The 25421-nt window shown below is 40.1% G+C and overlaps 3 protein-coding genes across 4 annotated transcripts in view; 1 reads left to right on the forward strand and 2 right to left on the reverse strand.

The window, feature by feature from the left end:
• MAPK8IP1 (mitogen-activated protein kinase 8 interacting protein 1) overlaps positions 1-5227 on the forward strand; it is a 72696-nt gene extending 67469 nt beyond the window's left edge. For both annotated transcript variants that reach the window (XM_087951291.1, XM_026671293.2), the window contains exons 11-12: positions 2862-2960; positions 3954-5227. In XM_087951291.1, coding sequence (XP_087807417.1) covers positions 2862-2960; positions 3954-4026 — 172 coding nt within the window. In that variant the 3' untranslated portion in view covers positions 4027-5227. The remainder of the gene's footprint in view (positions 1-2861; positions 2961-3953) is intronic.
• Positions 5228-6452: 1225 nt separating this feature from the next.
• FREY1 (Frey regulator of sperm-oocyte fusion 1) lies at positions 6453-9544 on the reverse strand. Its single transcript, XM_087951293.1, is given in 4 exon segments — positions 6453-6723; positions 7672-7745; positions 9274-9409; positions 9412-9544. Coding segments are annotated over 4 exon segments (480 nt in total). The 3' UTR covers positions 6453-6586.
• Positions 8722-25346, reverse strand: PEX16 (peroxisomal biogenesis factor 16). The gene is made up of 11 exons (XM_026671272.2): positions 25160-25346; positions 23121-23156; positions 20216-20292; positions 16914-17047; positions 16343-16443; positions 15170-15250; positions 14870-15022; positions 13492-13564; positions 12373-12492; positions 11459-11523; positions 8722-10518 (listed from the first exon to the last, which is right to left on the reverse strand). The coding sequence occupies exons 1-11, from the start codon at positions 25293-25295 to the stop codon at positions 10460-10462; spliced, it is 1035 nt and encodes a 344-aa protein (XP_026527057.1). The 5' UTR covers positions 25296-25346; the 3' UTR covers positions 8722-10459.
• Between the last annotated feature and the right edge of the window lie 75 nt (positions 25347-25421).

Here is a 25421-nt window from a genome sequence, read left to right on the forward strand (position 1 = left end):
CTTTAAAGTTCAGGTTCCAGGTACTTTAAATAGATGTTCTTCACTCAACCCGGTCAGTCAAGCTTTCTCCTTTAAACTTCCTCCTGCACAATCTTGTCCGGTCGGGTTCTTCTTTGAGGTGGCCATTTCTGATCACCGCTGCAACCACCTTTGGGAAAGGGAGTAATGGCCAGCCGAGGAGGAGAGATGCGGCTCTCCTCAACCCAGCTGACAGCTCCCCCTTCTTCACCACCTCTACGGGGTGGCTTCAGCCCCGAATCCAGGCAGCTTGGGCGCTCCAGCTGCAAGTAGGGATCAAAACCGTGCACGATCGCGGATTTCAGTTTGTTGCCAAAGAAGCCTGAACCGGAAGTCATGCTACTCTAATTGTTGAATCAGGAGAAATGTTTGCTAGTGTACATTGTGCTGTCCTAATGCATAAGCCTAATTTTGCCTCAGAAGTGAGGCTGTCAAGTAGTGGTATTCTTACATTTTGAATATTGGATAAATTAAGAAAGCAGTTGGTAGATTATTTAGACTTTGTTTCCCCCCACTGAGGTTTGTCTATTGTTGAAAAAAACAATCACATTTCAAGTTGCCCAACTGAGAGAAATGCAGATGTGCTTTGCACCCATCACAATAGAGCTAGACAGTTTCTGAACATGTTGTCCTCAGTGTCCCATGCTGTTTAAATATAAGCATATCACAATATAGCATTTTTTAACCAGCTAAATTGGTTGCTGGCCTTGTTGTTTCAGCTGCTAGTATTGAGTTCAAATAATAAATGCCAAGAATACAGAGTATTTGGAAGAACTTGCTCATGTTGAAAGATAATAGTTGGAATGTCTCACCTGGCTTTCAGGTAGGTCAGGTTAACAAGCTTTGGAGATAGGCAGCTCCTCATATAAATAATTCCTGTCCAGGAGAGAATTTAGCTGGATCTACAGGCAATTCCCATTATTTGCGAACTCAGTATACCTGAATTCACTTATTCGCAAAAATGTATTTGGAACTGCAAAATTAATATTGTTGCCACTTTCACATTTATTCATGGACACACAGAGCAGCAAAACATTTGAACTGTTTGACGTCTACATTCCTAATTAAGGTTTCAGCAATTGCTACTTTAGAATTCACAGCAATTTTGCAAAATCTAACTACCATAGATAACGTGAATTACCTATATTTGTCTCTGCAGTTTAAAATATTTTTTAAAATTCTTAATTGGAATTTTACAATATGCAGAAAGATTTTCAAAATATTTGTTCTCTTTGGCTTTTAAATGAAAGGTTTCCATAGTATGTGCTCCTATTAAATGATTATAATTTATTTTAACTATCTCATTTTCAAACTGTTGATAAATTGATAATACATTTTAGTTTCATATTAAAAATAACTTTGAGAAGAGCTCAGTCTTAAAGGTTCCTAAGCAATAGAATAAACAAAAAAACTAATGGGTAAATACGAATTTAGATTTGTTAGGGAAAAAAAGAGCGAGGATTATTGAATCATGAGTAAACCCCATTGCACGTCAGTGAACGTATGGCCATGTCTTTTGGAGACAGTTGCATAGGTGTTGCATTTATACATCTGTGAATGTTAACATTCTGACTAGGGAGTGCTCAAAGAGCAAAGCACAGAACAGCAAGTCAGATCCACTGACTTGAAGCATAGTGCGGTTGGGATTTAGGAAGTGTATGTGTCGGCCCCATCTGCAGCCAATTGCAACCTTACGCTTACCTACCCTCAACCCTTTCACAGCATAGGTATACTGCAGTGATTACGTGCAGTTGTGGGCAACTCTAAATCAAGTTGTAGGCTGCAGTCCTAAATATATTTATTGGGATATTTGGCCCACCAAACCTCGTAGGCTTCGGAAGAGATACGGGTAAAAATATTTCCCATCTTTTCATATTGATTTCAATGCGAGGTCCAAGAGCCTTTTTTACTCTTTAGTGTGGCACTTTTTCTCTCATAAGAATTATTGCGGTTTCGTCCTTTATGGAACCTCTACAATTTAAAAGCAGTTTAGCTTTATTGCATAATTTCAAGAAATCTTGCTAGTTCCTTTACTTTCTTTGCTGTCCTAGGCTGGATTTTAATAGTTTTAATTTGTTAAAATGTTAACTGCTTCAAACCCTACTTTGGTAAGTGGATCTAAATTGGGTCCAACCTAGTGCTTTAAGGTAATCTATTGGGTATACACATTAGAAATCCAGTTTAGTTTAATTTAGTTTATTGTCATTGCACCTCGTACAACGAAATCAAACACCATCTTCAGTACATAAGTTCTCATTTTCTAAATACAAACTGAATTAAGAAATATATAAAAAACATTCCAAACAATTGATATTAGTATGGGTTTATGTATTTATTACTGGTTTCTATCTCCATATCTATCTATCCATCCATCCATCCATCCATCCATCCAATCTCATATTTTTTTATTACTTTTTTATTTTGTTTGTCAAACATGTACAAGATGTGTAGGTATGACCATAAATATGAACAAAGGAAGTAAATACAGATAAATGGGGACAGTAACACAGGGATGGTAGGCCTGCTGGTGCGCTTATGCATGCCCCATTTAAGAACCTCTTAAGAATGGGGTGAGGTCCACGGTAGACAGTTTGAGGTTGAAGCTGCGTTGGTTTGAGGCTGTAACAGCAGAGTTGGGTAGAGCATTCCAGGCGTTGACCACTCTGTTGCTGAAGTCATATTTTCTGCAACATTTCTGCATATTTTCTGAGTTTGAAGTGGTTTACCTTGAGTTTGTATCCCATATCTTATTATTATTATCTTATTATTAATGTAACCTATATCTTGTTTTTTCAACAAATGTTGCTCTCAGGGCAGCTAACATATTTTATTTTCTCCATCAGATATTTTGGGTTCATTACCAAGCACCCAGCTGACCATAGATTTGCGTGCCATGTCTTTGTCTCGGAGGAATCCACCAAGCCACTTGCAGAGTCTGTAGGGTGAGTTGTTGACTGCTATGTCCTGGATTCTCATTTTTCTAGGGATTTTATTTGATCTAAGGGAAAGGAGCACTAGCCCCAGATAATGGATGTAGTATGCAGCTCTGGTTGCAGCAATGATCCCAGCATGCTTGCTGGGGTCAGGGATTAGCCATCTTTCAGTGCCCAGTAGAGGGCAAACATAGTTTATTGAGAATTCTAATTCTGTCTTCAGTTTGCTTAGAATCCCATTAGTATGGCATGAAGACTTGTTTTGGGGAGATGCAAGGTTTGACTGCAAACCATCTTCATTGAAGTTAGTGAGTTAGCAGAAATGTAATCTGTTTCCTGAAAAATCTGGAGTATTGAGTCAAGATGTTCTTTAAAAAGCAATCTAGTGCTTGAATTCTTCGCCATTAAGATGTTTTAATGGCTCATGGAGCTACTCCTGTTTTCCAATATGCAGCATTTTCTAAAGGATGCTCAGGCTCACCACAGTGTGGAGAGAGAATAATTCATTAAGGTTGATGCATTTTTCTGAGGCCAATTTATACATACTGTATCTGTGCCTAAATGTTCGATTTGCATGAACATTATGTGCATGAGGTCAGAGCCACTAGGTCTGTGAAAAGTCCATTTCTGAAATGCTGTTTGTTGAAAAACAGGAGTTACTCCAGATTTATGATACTTCTGGTTATTTGGCACAAGTTCTTGCATAACTTACTGTCCTTTCCTGTATAGTTGGCACATAATATGTGCAGTAAGCAGGTTATTCTGCCAGATCTTTACAGTTCTGGGATGTGCTGTATTTGTATCATTCTTAGCCTGGTTACAAAAGGCTATTTTGGGGAGATCTGATTCTTTTTCTTAAAGTGCTTGAAAATACAGCCCTAAGTAATGAAAAACTTTAAAAAGAATGGGTGTATGAAGCACATTGGTTCTTGAATTGTGCTGTGCCTATGCACTGTGGCACCTTCTCTTCAACACACCTTTCTCTCTCTCGTTCTTTTGCAGGAAGGCTTTCCATCAGTTCTACAAGGAATGTGTGGAATATACGTGCCCCACAGAGGATATCTATCTAGAGTAGGGGCAGGTCCAGCCCTCTCTTCCTGTATAGACAAGGGCCATTTCCCCATTGTGCATGGACAAGCTGCTTCAAGTCTGAAGGAGGAAGAGGCATGGGAGCGGTTTCCTTCCATATGCAGAGCCCCTCCTCTTTCAGTACACCTCCTTTCCTTGGGCAGGGGGTTTGGGGAGTTGAGAATGGGTGGGACGGGTGGCAAGACATGGGGATTACTATTTTTAAAGAAATGCATTCTCTTTTTTCTTTATTAAAAAAAAATGCCACCAGTGAAAGCAGTTGCTGCCCCCCACACATCAAGCAAAGCACTGGCCCCGGAATAGGCAGGGTTGAATATCCCACGTGTTTGGCATAGGAGGGGGCTGGTTTGGTGCCTGGGCAAAGAAACTCCTCCACCCTTTTGAGGGTTCCTGCTGTGTGCTGGAGACCGCTCTAGTTCTGCCACATATTCCAGATTTAACATTTGCTGTTTAATAGGACAAAAGTGCTGGACTTCCCCCAAGAAAATTGGATTTGCTTAGATAAGTTGATATGTTGCTAAGTTGATATGCTTAGATAAAAGATACGGAAATAATAAATTGAAATCTTGGATGGGAAGCTAAGCAAAAGATTTCTGACAAGTCCCAGTAAACAGAAATCCACTTTGTATTTGACCTCCCATGTCTGTAAAAGTAACCCAGGACTACTGTATAGGAGACACTTTGGCACTTGGACTTTGAAAGGGAGGAGAATTTGAGAATTCTGGAATTATAGCCCCAGTGTATCTTGTGGGTGCCAGGTTGTGGGAGGCTGAAGGTGAAAACGAGAAAGAACCACTGTACTTCTGATATAGAATTAAGTCCCTCTGTTGCAACTCTGGTTGTGCTGTCCCCTTTCCTTCATCGGTCTGCAGATCCTAAACTCCAAGGGATGGGAGTAATCTGGATACTGCAGTGAGCTGAGAGCCATGCATCTGATTCATCCATATTAGGGGGCTGGGAGATCTACAGCCATTAAGCACAATGCTGAATCAGGAAACAGTAGTGAGGTCTTGTGGAGAGGCAAAAGCGAGGGGACTAGCATGGGTAACAAGGAACCAAGAGCTGCAGAAAGGTGTGCCTTTGCCTTCTTCCCCTGCCTACGAGCCCGAGCTTTCCAGGCAGAGGGCTCTGTGCTTCTGCTGGATCTGCTCTGATGACAATGATTAAACATTGATGTTTCAAAGGAACTGTGTTGCTTTTGTGTTATGAGGTCTTTTAACAACTGTTTGAAGCTCTTAGGATCGAATTGCAGGAGCCAAGGTAGATGTTCCGAAAGGTAGTATTGTAATGTACTCGCCCACCCAAGTTTGAGATGTAGCATACATAAAATTAAGAGAAGTCTTACCTGCCTGCAGTTTTCAGACTTGTACATTGTAAACATTGCAGAATCGTATTATATTAAGAATCCTGCTTGGCTTGTATGGAATGGCCATTCAGAGGCATATGAAGCAACTTTTTGTGTGTTTTTTTTTCTGCATTTATTTTTTCAAGATTCATATCCTGCATCTCTGCTAGAAGTGACTTACATATTAGCCCCTGTGAGCCAAGCTGTCTCTGTATTTTTTATTGTTATGTACAGTACAATGTTAGAAGGCCCTGGTTTTTTGTGTGTTGGAGGTTACCATTATGTTCTGCCATTTCATACTCACTAGAAATCTGCTTTAATAGTTGTATCCTCACATTCTCTTAAAAAGAAGCTGGTTTGGTCTAGTGTTTAAGGCACCAGAAACCAGGAGACTGAAAGTTCTAGTCCTGCTTTGGCATGAAAACCAGACCAGTCACTCTCAGCTCAACCTATCTCACAAGATTGTGAGGAAAAGAGGAGGAAATATTAGGTATCATTGCCCCCTTATTTACAAAGCAATAAAAGATAAGATAAAAATAAAGGATTTTGAGATATTGAAACATAGGAATCAGCTTTTCAACAATGCCTGTCTCTAATGCCAGCTGTTATTTCAGCCAAATATGTAATTACCTACTAAACAGGCATGCTCTAAAATGGCTTTAGAGGGGTTTGGATCTGTGCTTTTACTAAATATTATATAAATGAATGGCACTACAAAGACAGAAAAGCTTTTGAGAGCTAGGTCTATTTAATAATAGTTGAAATTGTAAACTATAAAATCTGTTCATATTAGTTTATATAAATTAGAATTCTAATGTAAGGTGGAACCCAAATTCAGAATCACTGGAGAAGTCATTGATGAGAGGTAAAAATAGTCATGGCACTGAAAGCTGTATTGGATACTTATTTTTCACTACATAGCCTCAGTGTTGGCATTGAAGTCTTAGCTCCAGCCAATAGCAAAGTTTCCAAATATTATTTAGCACAGTAGGAATTAAAAGCATGAAAGGAAAGCTGAGAATCTACCAATGGCAATCTCATCTTAAAACGTTGTGTTTATGATAGGGACACACAGAAAATACAGAGCTGCAAGGAAAGTTTCTAGAATAGTGTTAAGTAACAGAATGGGGATTATTGCTGTATGCATTTGGCTGTTTTACCAGGCAAGGCTATGCAAAACAGCATGTTCTCTTGTCACTTTTCAAAGGAGGTCATCGTAATAATACTCTTCAAAATTGGGTTCGTCCCTTTTGCTTTTATGTGATCTGTGCAGTGTTTCTGACTCTTTACGTTGTTTCCGTATCTGGAACTTGGGGTGGCGTGGTTGAAGGCCATAATCTGTGAAAACACAACCTTGTGAAATACTGCAGGTGGTAGGAATGGAAAAGAGTATTTATGGTGGTTATACATCCCCAGAGGGCCTACAAGGAGGCACTAGTCACCCAAGTATAGATCCTATTTCAGTCCTCTTTTGGTTGCAAGGGAGACATTAACTTCCATGGCTATTACTTTTTGTAATGGATTGGTTGACCTGGAGAGTGCAAAACTTTGCAAGTAACAAGTCCATTAATGCACACATTGGAAAGTGTAATTGGAAGGACTTTGTTCTTGCATTTCTGTAGCCTTCCTGACAGGAAATTCTTTTCCCCAGGCAAATCCTGTCTCCTTGCTTCCTTACTTCATGTTATGTTCGTAGGGTATTGAACTCAAACTCTCAAATTCTCCTTAGACATGGCTGTACGTATCTGGGCAACTACTAGATAGTACCCAAAATCCCTCTTTGTTGCCACTTGAGATTGATAGGTTAAACAGTTGGCTGGTTGAATTCCCAGTTTCAAAGAGAAAAGAGGGGGGAAAAGACAAAAATTGTGAGGCACTGAGTAATGCGTTCTACATGCCAATTGGAGGTTGCATTTTCAGTGTTTATCTCAGAAACTTTTAAGAGATGTGGATTTCAATTCTCAGAATTCCCACAGCCAACGTGGAAATGGAAACCCACACTTATTAAGTTGCTAAGATTGGGAATAGCTGGGTAAAGCTATATGGACAGTTGCATAACCTGTCCCTAATGTGGAGTATGGGCCTGTCACGGGGACAATAGCATGATTTCCTGAGGTTCCAGGACAGGAGGGGGGAGTGGCACAGCAAAACAAGTTGCGTGAATGTGGCTACCTGCCCAGGGCACCTAAGCTGCCCCGGGGTTAATGTGGAAGAGATGTAGCAATGTGCCTTTACCCAGTCATGCCTTATGCCAAGAAATAGGATCTAGACTTAATACGTGCATACCATCCACTAAGCCAAACTGTTTCTGCTGGAGCTCCAAGGGCGCGATGAAGTCTTCTGGGACAGATCTTCTGAATCTGCCATAGGGGAGCACAAGATCAGGAAGGGCTACAATTAGTGCTTAAAGCCCTGGTGTTTGTTTAAAAAAAAAAAAAGCAAATCGATACAGGGCAATTTCCTCATCATTTCTCTTGACAAATCTCATGGGCAGATAACCAAGCGATTAAATCCTAAATTGCTCTTTTAGCAGTATCATAAATCCTCCATAACCACGACATATTCTGAATCCATAAACACATTAAAATGCTGTAAAATCCAATTAATGGATCATCAATAAACTTAATTTATATATTTTGACCTTAATTCTCTTTATATTGGTATTGGATATAGACTCTGAAGAAGCAAATCCTCCAAGGAAATCCTCCTGTTAGAGGTGTGCATGGTTGCAAACTTCCATGCACATTACTTGTTAAATCAGGACTTGCAAGTCTTGATGTCCCCGGCAGTGAAATCACCCTGACGCTCTTTCAATTGAAGTGTTTATTTGTTGCAGGTGCCCGGTTGGAACACACTTTTATTGTCCCTGAATGTGACTGAAACAAGCCTGCATGTTTAATGAGTGGAAATAATTTAATAATCCTTAATTTTTATGGATAATCCTCACAAATGAAATTATTTCTATTTTTTAAAATATGAACTTAGTCTCTAAGAATATTTATGCAGCTCATTGTATCTTTTTCTTTTCTATTGCAACCTCTCTCTTAACAGTCCAAAAAGAAAACATATATATATAGTCCATTGTCTAAATTGTTCTAGGAAAATGTGTTTACTTCAGATTTTATACTCTATGATTGTATCAGTCCAAATATAACTTGTCAGTAAAAACAACAACTACAAAGCGCCATTTTCTACGCACTACGGAGTCATTAAAAGAGAGTTCTTGTGTGCAAGATCACAATGTCACAGATATAATGAAACATGAAAATAAAGCGGGGAAGAAAAACCAAACACCAGTAATGAACAAATGTTGAAACGTCTTACCCTGAAATATGCTGGTGGTAAATGTATAACATTTATTTATTAAAGACAAAGCTGCATGTTGGGTAACAAGCATTTTATATTATCTGTGGTTGTCACTATCTCTCACCTCTTTCCTTGAAATATCCAATTACAATGACATCATGTAATTGCAGTTTTCTGAAATAAAGTCTTATCTCCCTGGGGAATAACATTACTAAAAAGCTCAAAAAAATCCACAGCTGAAACTTAACAGGCATCTCATATCTCACTCACTCCAGTCAGATAACAGATGCTTTAGTTTTTTTCTGATAAAACAGTGGTTCACTTCAATTAAATAATTAATCAATATTTGAATTCATCCCTCAGTTTTTCCTGAAACTGAGCTTAAATATATTGTACACTTGCGAAGTTCTTCTGTCAATGCTAAAAAGGGTAAAACATTCCTAAAACTGTGTATGGATGGGGAAGACAGCATCACTATGTGATTTTTCAAGCCAGCTGGCCCATCAATGCCCCATGCTCATCTAACTATGAATGTATCAGATACATAGGATCAGTACTGAGGCATGAATCTGTAACCATTACCTTTGAAGACCTGGCACAGGCAGTAATTTCTGCATCAGGAGTAACATGATCAAAAGCCTCATCTGGCCTCCAAAGCCAAGCCCAACTTGATATATCTTTCTCTCCTTGGCAGAACCGAAGGCAGCATTCAAAGCATTATCACAAAGGTATAGAATGCAGGGCAGTGCTGAATTCCATTTACTGGGCAGGGAACAAAGGTTACTTTAAGAACAACATATACTCCCACCCCACAAAACCCCAATACTGCTTCAGCTGTGTGGTTGAAGTCCATTTTGGAGATACTTTGTTCCACCTGCCATAGTTGCCCATCTTTACCGCCAATTGTTTGACCTTCACCACTTCTGCTTGATTTGGGTACCCTCTGACCCTCCTCCCATTTCCCCCTCCCAAAAGCACCCTTTGAGATGTGTTTCCAGAGATTACCATACAAAACAGGCTTCTTAACTTTTAAAGAAATACTCTTGTGAATTTAACAGCATCAGAGACCTGTGAAGCAGCAAAAAATTCTGTAAACAAAGATTTACCATAATGTATAAGGCGATACCTACGGCATCCTTCTCCGCCAGTAGTTAATGGCACATAAATAATTCCGAACCATATCTGAATATTCGTAATTCGATAGTTTTCAGAATTTGTCTACAAAATTCAACATTTCTCTTCCATTTCTGCCCCACAGTCAGCTACATTTTAATTACCCCTGTACCAGAAATCTGTTTAAAATACAATCTCCTAGCATTGCTTTCAAATTTTTCTGCTTCCCATCGGTTTACTTCCTGCAGGTTCATGACTGAACATTCAAGAAACCAGACCAATTAGCCCAAAGGCATCGCAGTCCCCTGGCTTTATTAATCCACAACTGTACAAAATGCTTACAAAAAGAGTTCTGCACCCCTCCCGACCCAAGTCCCATGCTTTGAAACCAGTTATTACCAAATAGGAAGGAAACCGCATACACATTTTAAGCCGTCTTTGTAGTACTTACAGGAAGGCATTAAAAAAAAAGAGTCAGGAAAAAAAGCCTAATTCTTCTCTTTCAAACCATTAATACAAGTCACAGAGATGTGTCGCTGCCCTTTCCCCCACCAAAAAAGTCTCTTGATTGTTTTCCTCTGTATAAAGTCATTCTGTCAGCACAAGCTTTCCACTCAAATCTTCTCTGGTTGCAGTAGTTCAAGCAGAAGCCAGATCAGCCCCAATTATAGAAATAAATTTTCTGCCAGGCTGGCAAGTAATCCATCAAAGGTCCTGAAATTGAAGGGGGGAGGGGAGAAAGGGGAGGGGAGATTTTAAAGTAGCAAGTTGCTAACTGGATTTCCAATATTTGGCTTCATGATACCCTTTCCCTCCCTTTAAATTACCCTTGTAGAGGAAAAAGTCACCCGAGGATATGTTTAGGTAAGAACTTTGACAATAGAAAAAAAGAGGGCAAAGTGAAATGAGTTAACCAAGTACTAAATACACAAGAACAGATCTTAATCTCATAAACTAAATTAATCCACACAGCAGGCTAGCAGGTGATGTGATAGGAATGTCAAGGAAGTCATATATCCTTACCACAGTTTCTAGGTTCCTGTTACCCAGCCTAATTTTTTGAGAAAAGTAATAACTTTACAGAAGGGTGGGGGAAGCCTGAATCTTACGCACTGATCTTATTCATGTAACAATCTGCCTTTCTAGATATTGCCTATAAATTTCCAGATCCTAGATCCAAAACATTTGACTCTCCTGACTGCAGATATGTTAACATGATAATGGCAGAGGTGGTTTTGCAGATAGCAGGCATCCTCTAGTAAGCAAGCTGGATAAAACAAGTCCAATGTCTCACTGTCAACATAACTGAGGAACCAACTAGAGATTCTGGGAAGACATTTCAGATTCCTCAGTGACCGCATCAAACAAACTCAACATTTCCAACATTTGCCTTCATCTATAGCAGAGGTCTCCAAACTCGGCAACTTTAAGACTTGTAGACTTCAACTCCCAGAATTGGAGTTGAAGTCCACAAGTCTTAAAATTGCCAAGTTTGGGGACCCCCGATCTAGAGGCATTTCAATTCTCCCTCATGTAAATATGCAGATTCTTCAGACAAGCATACAGAGGAGATGGGACTCCACCCTCATGATTTCCTTCACCGATGAAAGCTATCTTCAGAAAAAAACCCAAACCTGACAAGTCTTCTACTTACGGGTCACTAGGCCAACGCCAGGGACATAATCTGCCAACAAGCGCAGAAGAAAGAGGATCCTGCCCCTGCAAAGGCATATGGGGAAAAAAAGACAAGGAAAAGAGGTTAGTAGCTTCTTTCCCAACAACAAATGCTCTCTTGAACTACAGCGAGGTCAGATATTTCAGAGGCCTCTACATTTCTGCCTCAGAGGGTTCTCAAACCATGGCTTTCTAAAATAGTAAATGCTTGTTCAAGACTCCCATGCAGTATAATGGTGCTAATAATAACATTATTATTAGCTGCTAGTAGGCTCAGGCTACAGTGACTCTAGGAATAGATCTTAAGATGGCCTTTTTATTCCCTAAAGACAAATCTGGGGACTCTGCTATTAACCAAGGGCCTTTCAGAAGCAGAGGTGGATATTGTTTCTTGAGACAAAAACAGATGTGTTAGCTTTGAGAGAATCTAAGCTGCCTAAAACGCCACTTTTACGGTCGGCAGCAGGGAAGAATTTTGAAAGGCTAGTGTTGGAGGAAAGAGTTGAAGTGCCAAGGAATAGAGAGGATGGAGCATCTCTTGGTGCATCTGACCCTCTGGTGTGATGCAGATGGACGCTCCTTGTACCTTGAGTCCTCCTGCTGGCAATGGCAAAGGAAGCAGCAAGATGAGTGCACTGGCTTTACCAGAGGCTGCCCAAAATGGGGAGCTTGGGGCCAGACCCTAAGAAGGTACCCAAGGATGAGCTCGTTCCTTCTCTCGTCTCCAGAGTGAGAACCCTATACAGTGCTCCTTTCTTCACTAAGTTTCTAATGCTTCTGGCCATCCCAAAATGTATGATCTCAATTTGGTTTAGGCAGAAATTGTGGTTCTGTATATTTACTTAAGTAGGTAGTCTACAAGACATTTGATTTTGCAGAAGCTGGCAGACTTACTCAGAGTATCTGTCATAGAAGGGGGATCTTAATAGGTAATATAGTAGCAGGATAGCCCGGCGTTTCAGCTCCATTCGTTCACGTTTGTTGAGCTCTTTTTTATCACTCAGTAAACTCAAGCTGTTGGGGGGGGGGGAATACAAGGAGATTCAAAGATATTTTATATGATTGTGAGCATTTTCACCATCATATCACAATTGGTCTCAGTTTTTCAAAGAGAAGAGATCCTTCCTTTCATTCCCAATTAACAGCTTCAGAGCAATGACCACAACCTTGCTGTTTGATTTAAAACATTCCTTTTAATTTTGCGTTTGCTATTTGTAGATTTTTCAAGGATAAGTTTTAATAATAAAAGTTTTAGAACTACATATTAAGACAGTTTCCATCTTCTCAAAAGTGTAAAAAGCAACTACTACCGTGTTTCTCATATAATAAGGCCGGGTCTTTTTTTTTTTTTTTTTGAGCCCCGAAAAAATGGCTAGGCTGTCTTTTCGGGGGTGACTTAATTCCACCCCCTTGCATCTTTGGGTGGGCGGGCAGCGACGGCTTGGATGTTGACCTCGGCGTTGGTGGGGCACTTCATATCGGGGTCAACGCAGGCAGCACCATATCCGGGTGTGCAACAACAATACTTCCTAACGGCAAGCCCCCCCACCATTCCCCCCCCCATTTCGCATGTTTTAATATAGACCTTAATTTGGGGGGAGGGGCTTAATTTCATTTCATGCCTATAAAACATGCTGGGACTTCCTATTGGGGGAGGCCGTATTGTTGGAGAAACAGGGTACAAAAAAAGAAAAGATGCATTTAGTTTTCACTCTGTCTGCATTTAGAAGAGCAGCTAAACAGCATGTCCTGCATCAAACTTTTAATTATTAAGTTTAAATTTAAGTTTTAAAAATGTTTATCTCTGTATTTTGTTTAGCTACCTTGTGTACTTGCTTGAAAAGAAGAGCAGGATTTAAACTGAATAAACAAAGTTCTCCAGTCTCTCAAGGAAGTACAGTGTCTCCTCTCTCAGCTGGGACCAAAGGTAGCATTAAGTGGAAATTAAAATTTATGACATAAGAAGAGGTAAAAATAAAACTTAAACACAAGATTGCTTTTCTCCAAACTGACCTTGCAACATCCAAGATGCCTGACAGAAGCCAGGGTTTCCAAGATTTTTGTCCCCACACGGCTAAACCCAATACTTCAAGCAAACATTAAGGAACAAAGAAGCAAGAGGCAATGAAACCGCTCACAAAAAAATCTCAAATCCAGGCAGACTAAATTATAACAGGAATTATAAATGCTAAATAAAATATCAGAAGAAATTAAGGGGTGCAGATCAGATGAAAATCAAGAGAGAAATATTATGGAACAATCGAACAAAAAACACTGAAAAAGTCCGATTCCATTTTGTTGCTCTGTCCCTCAACAATTTTCAATTTCTTCCCTTTAAAAATTAAGAGGCACTGAAAAAAAAATCCTGAAATATTTTTCTTTTCTGAATGATATTTTTGGAAAGTACTCCTCATTCAAACTGGATAAGAAGCAATTTAAATGTAGTTACTGAAGACCTCTACAAGCTTATTGCTAAGCAAATGTTGTTCTGAGAGAAGAATATCTTCATCCTGTCCCTCTCCACTGCAGTGGTCAGATATGCAATGCTACCAAGTTGCATGGCTTCTGCGACTGTCTAGCAATTTAACTTCTATTATAGTGGAAATATTGTTTAAAAAAATTCTTTCCTTCCTACTGCTCTATGAATTCAGTGGGATGTATTCCCAACAAAAAAATGGACAAGAGCTCAGTCTTCAGCTTATTTCCCTCACTGGCTGATTGAAGAGGGTACATAAAGAACAAGCTGCAAGGACCATCCTGGTATTGCCTTAAATTTGGTGCCAGGCAAAACACCCTCCTTGCCCAACCTCAAGGCCTGAAAGTAGTATATGGTTGATGGGTTCAATGCTTTTCAAGAACTTAGAGAGTGTACCTAAAATTCAAACATACCACTAACTTGTAATACTATATGATGTCTGTATATTTTTTTTATAACAAACATCCCCAGTTTCTATTGCCTTGTTTGGTTTTTCAGAACTCAGGATATAAAGATAAATATTCCTTGCTAGCATAGGATGCAGAAGCTGTTAAATTTTGGGCGACATTCTTAATTTTGTCTCTATGTGATTAACATAAGTAACCGTCGTTGATCTGGGGGACACTTCCACCAAAGAGAATGGATTTTATTTCTCAATGACCATAGACTGTACAAGACCTTTTTTATGTAGTCTATCTTAAAATATGGTTTGGAAATGTCTAAAATCAATACAGCCATTTTTTCCCCTCACTGCTTCACCATGTAGTATCTCTAATGGTGTGACTAAAACAAAATCTAGAGCCTGCTTGGAAATAAGCACCCTTCTGAACTAGGACAATTTATACTAAGACTGTAGCTCTCTCTAGTGGCACACAGAACAGATTACAAGAACCACTGAAAGTCAAAATAGGATACAGTGCAACAACGGACGGGTAACAAAGATAGACTCAGCAAGTGTCTCCTGGACGCCCAAAGGTGTTGATGGTTGGTTATTCTCCGTTGCTCTTTGGTTCTGCTTTTCCTCGCGTTGCTGAGGCTCACCCCAATGTCTAGAGTGCAGGGAAGGGGCTGAAATTAAGACAAAAGTAGGGCCATGCATGGATATTTATCAGCAACCAGCAAGATGTTTGGCCAGAAAAAAGTCATACATGGCCAATAGTTTACCTAGCCTCCCAAAAAGTGACATCAGAAAAAACAAGCTAGAATGATACTTACTGCTTTCGAGAGACCTCACTATACGACTACTGCGCTTCCCCACAAAGATCTGTTCTTTTCCTACTAAGCTGGCTTCCAGGGCTGTCAAAAGATAGGTATGTAAGGCCACAATTCTCCGATGTCAGCAAGGTAGCAATCGCACTTAGACTTATGTACCGCTTTACAATGCTTTACAGCCCTCTCTAAGCAGTTTGCAAAGTCAGCATATTGCCCTCAACAATCTGGGTCCTCATTTTACCCACCTCAGAAGGCTGGAAGTCAACCTTCAGCCTGGTGAGATTTGAACTGCCCAATTGCAGACAGCCAGCAGTCAGCAGAAGTAGCCTGCAGTATAGGCACTCCCCAGTCAAGAGTAGGGATGGGGAGATTCAACATTTCAAATGAAATAGAAAACCCTGCAGACCACGGACCAGATCCAGGCAGGCCCCCAGAAAATGTTGCTCAATTTTTTTTTAGTGTGCCTATTTTGAAGAATGAGGGTCCAGAGGTCCTCCTCATCTGTGCTGCAAAAAAAAAAAAAGAACAACTTCGAGGCAACTTCGCTGTGGGCTTACCTTGAGTGTATACTATATAAATATGAGCAGCAAACACAAATGGATAGTCCTGGGCTATTTATTCATAAATTGCCCACAACAATCCCCTTAGCCATTTGCTCTCATGTTTAGCCATTTTTCTCCTCAAAAATGGGATGGCAAAGTAGAGTTGGAAGTTGCTTAACCATCTGTAAGAATACAGCTACGCTTACTTTATCAGAGCACTGAGATTCAGCTCCTTGGTCAGGTCAGGGTTATCTTAATAGAACTGCACTAATTATATTTTTGTTCAGTAGCGATCTCATCATAAGCCCTTTTATTTCTTTCTAAACTTTCCCCAAATGGAAGAATACAACAATTGCAAAAATGTGGAATAATCATTGTAACCATGATGATCTATTTAACAGCCACGTCCCTGCATGCATACAAATAAATGCATTTATTTCAGGCCTGAACTCAGCATCAGTGGAAATGAATATTTAATATAGAGGAATACAAGAAACCCACAAAATATTTTTGCTGATATTATCCAAGTACGGGTTATTTGGAAGACTGGAGGACACAACCATAATTCAACAGCATCCAGAACATCCTCCATTCCCCTTGATTATGCTGATTAACTAAATTGGTTTTGACTCACCTTTCTGATACAGTGATTGCCTCCTGTCTAGTGGTACAATGGGAGGAGAGGTCTGGATGCCAGCTTTGTACCAGAGCAAGAGCAGGAGGCGCAAAATGGCTCTGTGGGTCAGAGAAAGGCATAATTATAAGGCACACAATTTCATAATCAAGATACCAAAAGAGGATTTAAACTGAATAAACAAAGTTAGCAGTGTTGGCAGCCACTCTCAAAAACCTGACCCTGTGATCATTCTTGGAAATGTTTTGGGCTACTGAAAATTAGGAGGCTTATATAAAATCAAAGTCATTTATCAAGCAGAAAGTTGGCATATTATTTTGGACGCAAATAAAAATCAAGTATATTTGACAAAGAGCTCAAACTTATTCTGAACTTATTCTAAAAAACCATGCGGTTTATACTACACATGCCATAGAATCACTGTAACTTTGTGTGAGCAAAGTTAGGATCTACCTTAGGATCTACCAGTAAAAAGGCCCCCATTTCTTTTGTTTACCAATCAAATGCATTTTGATAAGGGGCCAAACAGCTCTGGATTCCCCATCTCTATGTTCTCACTTAGTTAACTCACTTGGTTAACTGGATGAGGACAATAGTGGCCCACCGGCCATTCTCACTCCACACCTTGGCAGCTCCCATCTCGGCAAAGACCTCCAGGCATTCGAGAACACTCAGCCATGTTAGCAATTTCTGCTGGGAAAGTGGCTATACAGGAAAAGGCAAACAAACCTGTGAGATGACTCAGTATGATTAGCTTCAATGTACAGTAAAACTCTGGTTTTTCTTTTAATTCTCAATACTTTAACACTGGATACACCAGCTTTCTGCATCTATCAATCCACTGATCACTAGAGTCAACAGACATAGAGATGGTTAGCAGATTGACTCTGTCCCAAATGTGCTTTTTCAAGAGGCAACTGGACTTTCAAGTTTTTCTTTGAAAACGTTTCGCTTCTCACCCAAGAAACTTCTTCAGCTCTGACTGGATGGTGGGGAATGGAAGGATTCCAGTCAGAGCTGAAGAAACTTCTTGGATGAGAAGCGAAACGTCTTCAAAGAAAAAACAGAAAGTCTAGTTGCTTCTTAAAAAAGCACATTTGGGACAACCTGGATGACTGAGAATCCCTACAGACAGATAGACCCTGCTTTTCTTTGTCTGAGTTACTTCTATATCTCTACGTAACAGGTCTCCTATTGATTGGACAGGGGTATCAAACTCAAAGCCGGGGGGACGGATTCGGTCTGCAGGGTGCTTAGATCTGGCCCACGAGGCTGCCCTGGAAACAGCAAAGGACCAGCCCGGGGTGCCTCTGCCAGCGAAAACAGAGCTTGGGAGGGCCGCAGGCAGTCGTCCTGAGCTCTGTTTTCGCTAGCAGAGGGTTGCAGGAGGCCATTGCAGCCGAAAATGGAGCTTGGGAGCCCATTTTCACTGGTGGAACACTCGGGCCAGGCGCCCCCAACACAAGTGAGGGCGAGCTGGCCACACCCACCCCAGCCACGCCCTCCCCGGCCCCCTGAGGTCAAACACAACCCTGATGTGGCCCTCAATGAAATCGAATTTGATACCCCTGGATTAGACTGATATTCTCAGGCTCTCTTCTATTTTTTTTTTTTCCTTTTCTCTGACCTGTGTAGCTGTTCCTTTTCATAATGGAGGAAAGCAGACAATGCCCATTACTTGCAGACAGACGTAAGTGCCTGTCATAATGTGGTTTTCTTAATAAGGCTTTCTTTCATGCAAGCATCAGACCTGGTAATTCTTAGAAAAGTTAGTCTCTTTCCTTTTACCTCTCCACGCATTCTTTCTACTGTTGCAGAGGCAACTGTCCTGAAGAATGAAGGGTGCCACGTGTCCAGCACTTCCGCACAAAAGCAATCGGGTGATCTGGTGGGGATGTTTGTGGGTTTTTCAACTTTAACTACTTGTGCTGAAGTCTGACTCATCCCATTTCAACCACTGGCCAGCATCGGAGGAGATCTGCATGTGCCAGAGCTTTGTTGCTGGGACATGGAGAGTTTCTTAAAGGGAGAGGTAATATTTAGGAAGCTGTATCTCAGCACATTTGCAGGTTCCTCTGCCCCCCCACCCGCCAATCTGCTGCTTAATATTGTGCATTCTTACTGTCGGTGGCCTGAATTAGGAAGTCAGCGATGTGGGAGGTCTTTTTTTTTCCTCCTTTCGCTAGGAGGAAAAGAGCCTTTTCTCTCCTCAGCAAAGAAAGGCAGTTTCACTGCTTCCTCGTTGCCATTTGAATCCAAGCACTCAGATCCCTAATAGAGGGGAATATCTGCAGCTGAGGGTTGAACTGTGGCATCCTGGCAGCTCTCCAAGCTTGTTTTCTTTTTTTTTTTCCCCCAAGACATTCTTCCCCCATCTAGTAACATCTTCAGTGCATCTAATTGGGCAACGAAACATCTGCAAGGAAACAACCAAGCTCGGACAGCATCGAGGTGTTGTGGTTAGCCGGCAGCAGGTGCTGACAGCTGAGGAGAGCGAGGACTCAGATGAGGGGCCAGGACCATTAGGGAGTGGGCTGCTGTCTGCCTTCAGAGATTGTGGGGGCTGGCAGCAGTGATGAGGAGGTTCCCGAGGAGCCTGTGCCAAGTGCGCGTGCGCACAGGATTGTTCGCAGGAAAGAGCAGCTGCAACGGCACGGGCGACTTGGGAGTAAGGCTGCAAGGTAATGGCCCCTCCTTCGAGAAGATAAAAGCCAGCTGTGAAGCGAACGTTCTTTGCAGGAAGCAAAGATGTTTTGAAACTCAGCCCCGTGGGCATTACAGTTGGTATTTGAAGACTCTTGTGTTGTGAAATATTTCTTACCTGTGATTCTTGGCAGTCTTGCACAGTTTTGGCAAGGTTTGTGCTTATCAAAGTTAATTAGTTTGCAGCAGCCTTTTAACTGGGGATTCGTAAGACTCATTAAAAGGTTTCTGTTCCCTTTAGTTATTGTTTATCTTATTGGAAAAGGGTTTGGGTTAGAACACAAGGACTCCGTTCAGATCACATCCTCTCTCATTAATCTAAATCAGGCCTGCACAACATGCAGCCCACCCAGGAAGCCCTTGTGTGATCTACAGTACCAGTGGTTTTTTAAAAGTTAATTAGATCATCACCATCCCAAAAGATGCAACGTCAAGAGCTTCTCACACCTCCAGGCCTTGTTACCAACATCAGTTCCATGGCTGCTGTTGCTCTGGCCAGCTACTAAGCAGCTGTTTGGGACACCAGGTATAGGCAGTGATTGATTTGCAACCATTCGCTGAGTGACCGCTCAAAGTTACAATGGCACTGAAAAGAGTGACTTATGACCGGTTTTCACACTTATGACTGGTGCAGCATCCCCAGGGTCATTTGATCAAAATCTGGCCATTTGGCAACTGGCATCTATTTATGAGGGTTGCAGTGTCCTGAGATCATGGGATCACCTTCTGCGCCCTTCTGACAAGTGAAGTCAATGGGGAAGACAGATTCACTTAACAACCAGGTTACTAACTTAAAAACTGCAGTGATTCACTTAACAAATGGGGCAAGAAAGGTTGTAAAATGGGGCAAAATTCACTTAACTGTCTTGCTTAGCAAGGGAAAATTTAGGTTCAATTGTGGTCATACGGTGAGGACTACTTTTATGCAATGGTTTTTAATTTAATAATATGGCCCTTTCCCCTCTATAAAATTGGGCAGGGCTGCTCTAAAGCTTAGAGGAGTTGAACGCCACTGTAATCTCCATCATCTATCCTGCTAAATGTTGCAAGCAAAAAAAGTGAAAAAGCCCAAAGTTAATTTAAGTAGAAATTTCAGAGTCGAAGTATCAATAGAGCAAAAGGCAAGAGAAAGTTCATAACAACTTTCTTTGGCCTGCAAAACATTCTTACCACTGGAAGGGATTGATGCAGCTCCTTTCGAAGAATCCAGTCATTCAGTAGGACCAGCAGACCGGAAGCAGAGTACACTGAGAAAAGGAAGATGGAATTTGGGGAGGGGAGGAGGAAATGTAATTAAAAAGGAATAAAAGTAAAAAGCTACTGTTTTTTTTTTCCATTAGAGACTGGAAAATAAAGAGATCGCTGACTTAAAAGTACTTTTATTTCAAAGCCCAGATTGTATTTAAATCAGTTATGTTTACTACTTCTGAAGTATGAGTCTTGGTCATATTTTGGCTTTCTTCCATAGGATCCAAGCAAAGGAACAGAATATATTAATTCACAACTCCCTTTCAAAATGCCCATACTTGTGTTCTGTGATGCAAAAGCATAAACATTTCTGAAATGGCATCCGGAGCCAAACTGCAATCTCAATGAAAACCCTGACCCTTGCAGAGCTTTGCTGGAATTCCAAAGAAAGACTAAATATGTTATGGAACATACTTCCCCTGGTTTGTAGGAATAACTAAAGAGCCATAGACTGTGTCCTTGATCTTTCAAGTGTTAAATCTGCTAACTGCTCACTTCTCTGCCTCTCTGTATGAGAAGAATATTACATAGAATTGGGAGGTCTTCTTGGTTGTGGTAACCTACTTACGGAACCTACTGTTCAGAGCCTGGGCCAAACAAGTATAATACTGGCTTCATTACATTTGTTATAGCAATAGCACTTCAACTTATATGCCCTTCACAGTGCTTTACAGCCCTGTCTAAGTGGTTTCATAGAGTCAACACATTGCCCCCAAGAATCTGGGTCCTCATTTTACCAACCGCAGAAGGATGGAAGGCTGAGTCACCCTTGAGCCTGGTGAAATTCGATCTGCCAAACTTCAGGCAGCCAGCAGTCAGCAGAAGTAGCCTGCAGTACTACACTCTAACCACTGCGCCACCGTAGCTTATATTGTTTTTTTAAATTGATTTCACCCAAGCCTTAGAACTATAATATAGATCAGACATACATAGGCTAAGAAATCATTCTGAAAGAATAAAAATACTAACAGAAATTTTAAAGATAATTTAAAATTATTTGAATTCTTCATATTTGATAAACAATAGTAAGTTTAAATAGTTTGAAATTTATCATGGACAACAAAATCAACAACACACAGAATTTAGATCAAGAGACCCACACTGATGCCTTATTCATAATAATAATAATAACACTTTATTGTCATTGTACATATATACACAATATACACATACAACAAAATAGGATATATCTAGGATATATCAAACAAAACCAACTAAGGATTGAGGGACACAGAGATCTTAGTTTTTGCAGAGGACAAGAAATTACTTCTTTTAGGATGGAAAGCTTTATGTCTTCAAGAAATATGAACGAACAGGTTATGCTATGCTAGATATTAGTGTATCAAGGAATGAAACTATTGTAATTTCATTATTTTGAAAATACTTACAATTGTACAAGCGTATGCATTTCTCGCCCCACCCATCACATTGAAAGAAGTCAATTAACTTTATCTTTGAAATTGTTTATTTCTCAACTTTCTAGCTTAATGCAAATATTGGCTACATTCAAATAATTATATCATGACTAATATGAAGCAAGCATAAGATATAACATTAAATTTAGGGTTGCTCTATATGATTAAATGAAGAAATCAATCTTATCTGTAATAACTGTAACTGAAAACCTGGATCAGTTATTACAGTTTTTGAAAACTGAGATTAATGACTTCAGGGCAAACCAGAACCCATATTTTGAAGGTGACTTTTAATACTGTAAGAGACAAAAATGAAAAATTATCTTTAATAGAAGAGCAACCATTTTGAGGCCATCATAAAAGGAGAATGAAGGGGCTGAAGCTTATAAAACTGAGATATATCCTACCAAGTTGGCCAATGGTAAAGAATGGGGTCAGATCATCTTCTTCTAGGAATGCTCATATAAATATGGGTTAATATATAAAATTGCTCAAAAATAACATTTCTTGCAATTTTCTCTTAACCTTTTTTTTCAGTAACATGAATTTCTTACAGCAGTGCTAAATTAAATATTTCATTAGACAAATGACTAACCTTGTCTGGACTTGGAAGCTAAGTAAGACTAGGCCTGGTTACTACTTGGATGAAAGACCTCCATGATAGATCAGCGTTATAAGCTAGACTGGGAAGTCAAAAAACATCCCAGTAGGAAAAAGGTCAAACCATTACCATACAATGAGTCTATATTCATATAGTTACTAGAAGTCAAACTTGACTCAAAGGATTAATTTTTTAAATCGATAATTTATTTAAGACAGCCTCCTCCAAGCTAGTACTCTTAAAATGCATTGGAGTACAATATACACAGTATATCAAATTTGATCAGTATACTCTGCAGATATGCAAATTGGAAATGATGGAGACCTAATATCATATAGAGAACTCCAACACTTCAAATTCTAATTGTGTTATCAAATATTAGCACAGAAATAGCTAGATTTTGATGGTATGAGTTTTTGACAATTACAATGTTTTGGTGTATATGCCAACAGTGGAAATTAAAGCATTTTGCCTCCCAGAAGCCTCCTGGTATCACTTCTACCTTAATGTTTTTGTACGGAGGGAAACCAAAACTTGTGCTACCAAAAGTTACATTTTGGCACTCAATTTTAGCAACGGGATCTCAGGATACTGGAGGTGCATGTACCCTGTTGCCATCTTAGCTGCAAGCCAAAAACGGAGTTTTTTAAAGTCAAAATCTATATTCTACATTAAAACCTTTGGACGTTATTTAATAACCCAGGATATGCAATAAGCATGTATCTCCCCACCCCATGCAATCCCACATGGACCTCTGAGAGAACACAATGATATTTTTACTATTTTAGAACCTCAAAGCAGTTCTACTTACCCAGTTCAGACAGCTCATGAGAGTCAGAAAATCGACCTGTAAAAAATAAGTACAAATGAAACCTGAGCCACTATTCATATCACTCAAGAATAGTCAAAGCAAGAGTTTTGAAGGAGTAGCTATGAAGCAACAGTTACACAATAAAGCCAACGTATTGCTCAACTATCCCAGAGATCTACATTTCCCACATCTATTCTGAATTTTATATATATGCTTAACGAATTCAAAGTAGTACAACAGGTTCATCTACAATGAGAAACATATTTTTCATAGACTCCTAACAGATATTTTGCCCATGCTTTCCTGTCTGCCATAATATTTTTGAAGTGTAACCTAAGGTTCTACATGGCATCTAACATATATAACAAAGACCATAGGTATCAATATAATCAGAAATTTGTTAAACAAATGTATAAGGTTCCCCAACTCACACATGGTGACTGCAGGCTGCTTCTAACTTTTTTTGTTTTATGACCCTTTAATCTCTTTATTCGGGGTGGAGTCAGGGCAACTGAATGGAGCAGCTTCTAACATCAAAGTCACTAAAGCCTCATTTCAAAAATAGTTTAAAAGCAACATTTTCCTTGATGAGCAGTTACCAAAGAACTCAGGACATTCTTTTTCTTCTTATTCAGATTTAATTCTATTCTAAAAGGGGGCTTTTTCTCTCTGTATGAAATTTTGTATGATTTATTTCTTTCGTCCCTGTTTTGTATCTATCCCACCATCAACACAGGTAGTGTCTTCTCTATAGTGGCATCCTGACTTTGAAATTTGATCTTCAAAAGGTTTTTAAAAAGTATCAGTTTTACATATTTACTGTTAAATATGAACTGGTTACAATTATTTAAAGAAAAGCTCTGAAAATGTTGCTGAGTAGTTAAATAGGAATAATTATTATGGGTAGAGGAGGAGCAACCAAAATAAAATAGCAAGAATCGCAATGCCTTTGCATACATTATTACTTTCAGATTAGGGATCTTATGTACAGTTCCAATTACCTAACTTCAAAGTGACAATTTAGAGCTGGGTTGTTAGCAACATAACTTTTGGCTCAATTATAAGGACTATCAACAGACCAACAAATAGGCCAGGGGACTCTGAGTTTCCAGCGTGTTATCAACAACCCCCACTTCAACATATTGATCTTACATTTGAACACTCCCACCATTAATTAATGTTAATCATAATAAAGACAACCTCCTTGTTCAAAAGCCTCATGCTTCAAAAATAATAGACAAATGAATGGGAATGATCTTGATTTTACAAACAATGAATGAAGTGCTGCTCAGATGGATTCTGTTTTGCGCTCCTAGGACCCTTCATGTGAAATGGAAAGAAATGAAACCTCAAGGCTGTGACCACGGTCATTAAGAGGCCAGACCTGTCCAGCCAACACCAAGCACAATCCAAACAATTTTGAAAGAGGTTGCCAAGTTAGAGATTGAAACCTGCAGTTTCTACAGCATTGAGCTGAAGACATTTAACATACCGGTAATAGCAGAGGACAGAGTAAAATAGAAGAGAATAGAGCTCGAAGGGGCCTTGGAGGTCTTCTAGTCTAGCCCTGTGCTCAAGCAGAAGAACCTACACTACAGTGATGAAGTGATAAAGAACTAGTTCTGCGATTAAAAGGAAATGTTTTTTTTTTTTTACAAAAAGAGCTTTGCCCAAATTACTATTTCAAATCTAGGGCCAAATGAAAGATTTAAGAGAAGGACCGCAGTACTGTTCATTTTCCCCCTGTCGGCTTTACCTTTTCTCCTGTCAAACCTGCTGGGCATTTTTTAAAAAGCACAGAAAGAAACCCGACAGGTAAAGCCTTCTCCAACACTGGAATTCCAGGGTTCAAAACCTTCACCTGGAGTCAGACGTCTGCCTATTACCGAGCTGTTAGACATGCTGAGCCTGAATCCTCTTTGGGATTGGAAGGGAGCAAAGCACAAGTTGAACAACCTTTTCGTACAAAAAAAACAACAACCCCTATGGATAGAGAAAGCTTTCCCCGGGCATCCGCAATGGTGCTCGTCCCCTGTTACCTGGCAGCAAGTAAGAGAGGCCCCGCACGGTACTCTCCAGCTGAGCAGTGGCCGCTGGATGCCGCTTCACGTAATCCTGATACCGGTAACACAAATGCCGCAGCCTCCCCACGAGCCCCGGCGCCGATCCAGCCATGGCTGCTCTAAAAAGATCGACGTACGCTCACACAGAGAGAGACACTCCCACCCATTACGCCTGCGCACACACTTCCGGTTTTTACTTTGCTGCCCTGACGCGCACAGACACACACACAGACACAAA

This window comes from Notechis scutatus, chromosome 1, assembly GCF_049901735.1.
Source record: "Notechis scutatus isolate UNSWTSFEM ecotype Mainland chromosome 1, rNotScu1.2, whole genome shotgun sequence".
Classification (NCBI taxonomy): Eukaryota; Metazoa; Chordata; class Lepidosauria; order Squamata; family Elapidae; genus Notechis; species Notechis scutatus.